The sequence below is a fragment of the Alexandromys fortis genome, unplaced genomic scaffold, assembly GCF_014885135.2.
Source record: "Alexandromys fortis isolate MF-2015 unplaced genomic scaffold, M_Fortis_MF-2015_v1.1 scaffold_149, whole genome shotgun sequence".
Lineage (NCBI taxonomy): Eukaryota > Metazoa > Chordata > Mammalia > Rodentia > Cricetidae > Alexandromys > Alexandromys fortis.
In genome coordinates this window covers 3,900,357-3,907,750 of record NW_026068025.1, presented here as the reverse complement: position 1 = coordinate 3,907,750, position 7,394 = coordinate 3,900,357, and the positions used below count along the sequence as shown (strand labels likewise).

At 49.4% G+C, this 7,394-nt stretch overlaps 1 protein-coding gene across 1 annotated transcript in view; it reads right to left on the bottom strand.

The window, feature by feature from the left end:
* Trim16 (tripartite motif containing 16) overlaps positions 1–7,159 on the bottom strand; it is a 19,995-nt gene extending 12,836 nt beyond the window's left edge. The window contains exon 1 of the mRNA XM_050163763.1: positions 6,567–7,159. Within this exon, the coding sequence (XP_050019720.1) occupies positions 6,567–7,067 (501 nt within the window). The 5' untranslated portion in view covers positions 7,068–7,159. The remainder of the gene's footprint in view (positions 1–6,566) is intronic.
* Between the last annotated feature and the right edge of the window lie 235 nt (positions 7,160–7,394).

The following is a 7,394-nucleotide window of genomic DNA, read 5'->3' as shown; positions in this document are numbered from 1 at the left end:
AAGAACTAGTTCCAGGAAAGAGATTGCCTTTAGTCTCGGAAGCTACTTTGGACTTTTGAACAGTACTGTGACTATTGAGGGCTACGGCACTTTTGAAGTTAGAACGACTGTATTTTTCATTATGATATAGCCATGTACCTGAGGGGGTCAGGGATAGACAGAATGCTGTGGTTTGGAAGTGAGATATCTCCCAGAGTCTCATGTGTTTGAATACTTGGGTGCTGGGAAAGGAAACTGGGTCCTTGGGAAGAATAGCAAGTGTCCTGAACTGCTGAGTCATCGCTCCAGCCTTTGCTCTCTGTGTCCAGCTGCCCAAGCCCCTGCCACCTTACCTTCCCACCATGACAGACCGCACCCCTCCTAACCTGTAAGGCAAAAACTCTACCTTCCTTAAGCTGCTCTTTGACAGGTATCCGGCCAGAACAGCATGAACAGCCGTCGACATCTATGTATTTCTTATTATTTCACAACATAATGTCTCTAAATATCCATTTCTTTGCCTGGGAGATAGGGATACATTGCCTACTTCTCAGGCTGAGATAACAAACTAAGTGAAATTAAGAAGAACTCTACATAGCCAGGTACACTGTAAGTGAGCCTAAAGTGTCAATAATGTTATCCTTTCTGTGATTGGTCACCCATGCTTGCTACCTTAGCTGCTTTCTATTCTCGCTCTGTGTTTGCACCTGGAGGCAAGTTCTGCTCTCCCTACCCCACCCCTTCCCAAGCCAAAGCAAGTGCCTGCCTGAGAATCTCAGGTTTGCCTGTCCTGACTCTTCACTCTTGTCTCCTGGGCTCAGAGGACACCACCATCTGCCAAAAAGACAATCTGCCAACAAAGAGTACCTAAGCCTTTGCAAACCTCAGAGGATCTGCCACTTTCCTACGTCCACAGTGAGACAGCAAAACACACACACACACACACACACACACACACACACACACTTAATAAACAGCTCTCAGTGCTTTTAATAGCTTTGGTCTGTGTTTCCAACCAAGTCATTATGCCCAATAAACCTCAGAAGTCATAAATTAAGCATCTGGCCGCTTTCCCATGAAGCCTGGGGGAGTGTCACACCTCCCTTTCTCCCTCCCCCACACACACAGTGAAGGAACAACTGTAGGCAGAACGTGGAGACATTATCGTGGAGGACCCGCAGGCAGTCTTTGCTAAAGCCCTAGGTCTCTGGAATAAAGCTGAGGGTACCTCGGTCATGGCACCCTGACACTTGAGATCTGATGCCTAGGAGTGGGGAGTGGGGAAAGGAGAGGAGGGGTGCCTTGCCTATTTGAGGGCAATCTTGGAACCTTTTGCAATGACCCAGTCCCAGGGTCGAGGAAGGAAAGGCGAGCTGCTCGTTTGAAGGAATCAGAAGACACAACAGAGCGTGCCCTAGCAACCTGGTTCATCTGAGCAGCGATACCACAAGGGTGTTTTGAAGCCATTATCCCTTTGAGAGACACCCAGGGTATCCAGCAAGGGGCTTCTCGGGCCTCTGCCCTCAGACTTCCATAAAAGGAGAAAGGGATGCCTTGCACCAAAGGAGGACCCCTCTGAGTCACCACGAAGGAAAGCACTCCCACAAAAAAAAAAAAAAAAAAAAAGCATTACCACAAAAGGCGGGGCTGTCTGAGAGTCTTGACTCTCCAGTTATTCCTGTTCCTAGAAAATGATGGGCTAAGGAAAAAAAAGAGAAAGAAAGAAAGAAAGAAAGAAAGAAAGAAAGAAAGAAAGAAAGAAAGAAAGAAAGAAAATGAAGGGCTTCCTGAGACTCTGACCTCAGTGTCCCCTAAGAGAGCGGCCCTGTCTCATCCAGGCCATGGGCAACAGCCTGAGAGCCGGGCAGTGCTACCTGGGAGCCCAGACAGCCCGGTCTTGTCACAGAGCGCACAGAGTGGGAGAGCATTGAGAAAGGAGCTGACTGGAGTTTGAAGACCTTGTTCCTGGCTGGAGGATCTTGTAGCGTCATTTAGTTTCTGCTCTGCTGCAAGGCCAACTTTGCCTTTAGGATGACAAGAGTTAGACCTGGACTCTGACTCCATTCCTCCGCGGCTGGACCCGGACCTTCTGCATGCCAATAAGATCAGCTAAGCCACACACTCCTGGCTCTTGGAAAGCGTAGTGGGATAGTCTGGTGCTTATGAGTAAGCGAGTTATATAATACTGACCCCAAGGACCTCGTTTGGGTTTCTGTGAGAAATTATTACCCTGCGTGGCCCTGTAGCATCTATGGACTCCCAGCAAACAGACTGGGTGATGCCCGGTGAGAGTTCAAAACCTTCCAGTTCTCAGGTGGTTGGTACCTTCTTTTCACAGATCCATCTTGTGTGTACAATCAGGATCCATCTTGACCTTCTGGAATCAAAACTAAGTTTGAGCTGGTAGCCTGGAACTAGTGGTCTTCAAAGGCCTAAGGCATGGCTTAACTCAGGCCTTCCCTCTCCCAGGAGCACTGACTTCACTTCCAGGCCGGCTCCCCACTTCAAACATGCAGAGTTATGTTGCCCCAACCCCTTGGTATGCCGTGAAGTCATAGTATGTGTCATACCTTCCTGAGCCCAAATTCCCTGAGAGCACACAGTACAGCCAGCGTCCCACTTAACCCATCAAGTGCACTCTGAAGAGCAGGAGGGAACTACATGCAATTTTGGGAGCAAAGAAAATAACAAAAGTAGTCCCAAGAACTTAAGTTTCACACACACACACACACACACTCACACACACTCACACACACTCACACTCACGGGTTGGGGGCTGGGGATGATAGCAGAGATGGAGATCTGTCTCCACACTGTCAGGCCTGAGATTATGATAAGATCAAAGGAGCCTCAGGACAATGAACTAGAGCCGAGAAGAGCATTGAGGTCTGTTAGGAGCGACTGAGCTCTGCAAGTTCATCAGGATGGACCAGTGGTTGGGTGCAGCCAGCTCTCGATGCCTGGTTTTCATCCATCATTCTAACTGGTGGGAACCACTGGCACCTCAGAAAGGACACACATGCCTGACGGAAACGTCACTCTGTGCCCTCCCAGCTGACCTTACTTTGCCATTTCCTGTACACAACATGCCTGCACGAGTTATTAGCCCTTGGCTGGTTCCAGAGTGACCTTCAGAAAGTAAGTTTACTTGCTGGTGGTGTGGGCCAGCTGAAAGGGACACTGGGTCTCTGGAATCTTCGATATGTCTAGTTAAGTCTTTCAAAACAGTCCTAATGGTGCTTGTCTCTTCAAGGTACTGTCTTCTGAGGTGGGGGCTCTTGGGCTCCTTGTAATAAATCTTTTGCCTTCTAAGACTTGGTGGAGCTGCTCAGAGTGTAGCCGAGCCTACAGAGTAAACTTGCTCTCTGGATTAACACTAAGGACACAGGATGGAAAGGACGCAGCTTTCGAAAGCGAACCAGAAATAGAGGGGTCCATGACACAGGGCTGCTGCACTGTACCCCCCCCCACACACACACACACAGCCTCTCAGCCAGGCTTTGGTGTGGCACAGCTCCCTCCTAAGATGTCTACCTCTGGGGTTCCGTATGTGCTACACACTGCTCCTCCTGCCCAAAGTGCTCACCCACGTCTCTGTGGTTCTAGGTGGTCTAGCCTTCAACTTGTATTGCATCTGTGTTGGTACAGACTCAGAGCATTTCTGAGGGAACCAAGCGTAGATGTTCTGAGCAGAGGTTATGGATGTGGGATCTGGAACAGGGGTGGAGAATTTCCTCTCTACTCAAATCTGGTGCATTGTTTGGTAGAGATTGGTTTTTAACATCTTCATTCATAGGTTTTCCAGTTAAAAAAATCGTAAAATTCAGATTCTACATCCAAAGAGAATAGCAACACGTTGTGCCCAAATGTCTCTAATGTACATACACCAGATCTTGGCTGGTTTTTTGTCTCTTTGTTTCAATGGTTGTTTTGTTATTGTTTTTAAGTAGTCAGGTCTGGGGAGACAGCTCTGTCAGTGAGGTGCTTGCCTGAGGAGCTGAATTCCACACCCACACATTGGAAAAAGCTGGGGGTGTTGAAAGGATAGCTCAGCCATTAAGAGCTCTGGCTCCAGCTGGGCAGTGGTGGCACACACCTTTAATCCCAACACTTGGGAGGCAGAGGCAGGTAGATCTCTGAGTTCAAGGACACTCTGGTCTACAAAGCAAGTTACAGGACGGACTGCCAGGACTGTAACACAGAGAAACCACTTCTCGGAAAACAAGAACAAACAAACAAACAAGAGCTCTAGCTACTCTCCAGAGAACCCCGGTTCAATTCCCAGAACCCACAGAGGGGCTCACAACTGTCTGTCCTTCTGGTATCTGGCATGCAAGTGGTGCATAAACACACGTGCAGACAAAACATCCATACACAGAAAATGAAAACAAATAAATATTCTTTAAAGCTGGGGGCTGAAGAGATGGTTCAGCCATTGAGAGCACCGCTGCTCTTGCAGAGGACCTGGATTTGGTGCTCAGCACCTACAAGGCAGCTCAACTGTTGATAACTCCAGTTCCAGGGGACCTGATACCCTCTTCTGACCTCCACAAGTACCAGGCACACAAGTGGTGCCCATACATGCATGCAGGTAAAATATACACATAAAATAAATCTAAATATGTGTCAGATTAAAAAGCATTTAGGCATAGTATTACGTGCTTATAACTCAGTGCTGGGGAGGCAGAGACTGGTGGATCCCTAGGTCTTGCTGGCCAGGCAGCCTTGACCACTTGGTTTAGTCCAAATGAGAAGAAGCCCTGTCTCCAAACACAGGAGCTGTTGGCAGTTGATACTTGCTGGGGAAGGGAGAATCACTCTCTTTTGAGGATGTGGCCTGGTAGGGTTCCCATGCTTCCATGGGTGGTTCCCACATCCATGCTCAACTAGGCAGCACTAACTGGACTTAGTGAGTTTTATATAAAAGATGAGCCGGGCGGTGGTGGTGCACACCTTCAATCCCAGGAGGTAGAGGCAGGTGGACCTCTGTGAGGCCAGCCTGGTCTACAGGGTATGTTCAAGGACAGTCAGGGATGTCACACAGAGAAACCCTGCCTCGAAAAACCAAAACCAAACAAACAAACCAACCACGATAAGTTGGGAGGGGACGTATTGTGAAGAGGTGGAGGGGATGGGAGGAGGTACATATAATCATATCTCATTGCATACCTGAAGTTAGCCTCTGCCTCCACATGCATAAACACATATATAGACCCACATGCACACAGACTCCCACATATAAGATAAATAAATATTAAGATTACAATGTTGCAATTTGAGTTTTCCCTCACTTTTCTCCACTAAGGTGGCATTCCAAAAGCTTCCCTGCCTCCCTCACCTGTGTGAACTTGAACAAGTACAGTAAAGATAGTCAGAGCCGTCACAATAATTACTGAAATTTCGGATGGGAAAATCCACAAAAAAGACCTTTGAAGCGGCAGTACCCTTCAAGGGCTATTTCCCTCAGTTGGGCGGGGCCCTTTCCTCTGATGCCTTTGCTGATTTCTGAACTTTCCTTACAGGACTTCCCTTGATAGTGGAAACACAGGACACAGTTGACAAGTAGCTTCCCAGGCCGGAAATGGTGACTCACTAGTATCTGGAATGCAGAACTTTCCAGAACAACGCCCAGTAGGACTAGAGAGAGTCTACCTCTGGTGGGGAATCCTGGTGAGGAAAGTCCTTTACCCAGGCACCTCTTCCCTTTACTGCCCAAGAGCACGTGGCCCTGTCGGCTGTGGGCAGTGCACAGAGGGAACTGCCTTGGGTGTGGAGCAGGACCTAGGGGGCAGCAGTCAATCCCACTTCCTGCTGGGGAAGACTCAAAGTGGAAGCGAGAAGGCAGGTGAAGCTGTGGAGTTCGAGCCCCGAGACCTCGTCGGGGTTTTTAGGCTTTAGGACAAAGGTGAGCAGTGCTCCAGAAATGGTCTTTTCATCTGTAAAGTGTCAGACTTAAAGCACAGTATTTCCCCGCACTCCTGATAACCCTATCTGGTAAGAAACTTTTATTTGCCAGTAAGTTCAGTCGTCCTTGGCATTAACCTCAGTGTGTGTTTCAATTCTGTTATCTTGGTTTTTTTTTTTTTTTTAAACTCTACTGCAGCCTTTTAGACTGGCTTCTTTTGCAGTAAAAAGAAAAAGAGAAATGAAGTTTGAGGTTTATTCTTTTCTCTTGGACTTCCGCCAAGGTTTGTATTTTGTGGGCTGATAGCATCTGTGGCTCACAGGTCCTGCAGGGAGAAATATCACCCTCCTGAGGCAAAACTTCTACAGCCCACACCCAAACACACGTTACCAAACACAAGAAACGGGAGGAAATTCCCATGCAGGGACACAGACAATAGAGATTGCACCGCACTGGGGACACAGAAATGGGGACAGTGACCCGCTTTTGTTTCCAAAGCCACCGGCTAGAGATATTGACTTACACTAGACCAACACCCAGGCACTACAAGCTAAAGTCCTTGTCTGTGAACTCAAAACACAAAGTGACATCCACAGAGCCAGGCGGGGCAGCATGTCCGACCTCTGCCTGGGGACACCGTCTCCCACTGCCCCCTCCCATGTGAACTGACCCCATCACTCACCTCTTTGTTCCTGCGGGCTGCATCCAGGGAAACGGTGTTGTGGCCCCTGTGCTCTCCCTCGCCACATTCCTGGCAGATGCACTGCTGGTGTGTGTAGCAGAAGGCAACCAGAGGGCTGTGGTGAAGACGGCAGGTCCACAGATCCTGGTCCTTTGCGGGTTCCGTCAGCTGGTGGCTGTGCAGTTTGCTGTTCTCCTGGTGTGGCCGCAGGTGCTCCTCACAGTAATTCACCATGCAGGTCAGACAAGACTTCACTGCTTTTACTCTGCTGGCCCCAAGACAGAAGTCACACAGGATCTCTCCTTCCCCCTCATCACCAGGAGCACTGATCTTTGCTGGATCACAGCCCTGCTCCTGGGTTTCCTCTCCTGGCTTCCCCAGAGAGTCCACGTCCTCTTCTTGTACTGGGATAGCTGACCCAGGGTCTGGGCCAAGAGGGGCCAAAGGGTGAACGGTGATCCCAGGCAGTGGCCCTGGGGCAATCAGCTCCAATTCAGCCATCTGGAGGCTCTGCAGACTAAAGCGTCCTTCCTCTGCCCCTTGGCTCAGGAGCTGTGTAGCCCAAGTCAGACCAAAGAGCCACGCCCAGCTGATTGCAGCTGCCCAGAGACTTTAACTGTTTCCTCCCTCCCTTCCTCCCTCCCTCCCTCCCTCCCTCCCTCCCGAGGAAGCTCAGTTACTCAGACAGTACTGGGCTCCTCTGGATTGGCCAATAGCCAGCAACAGTGACAAGGCGGCTAGATTTTTAGGCTCGGGACATCCTTTTGGCTCTGAAGTCTCTTCACTGACTCAGACTTCTCCCACTCCTAGCCCAGCCCAGAAACTTCT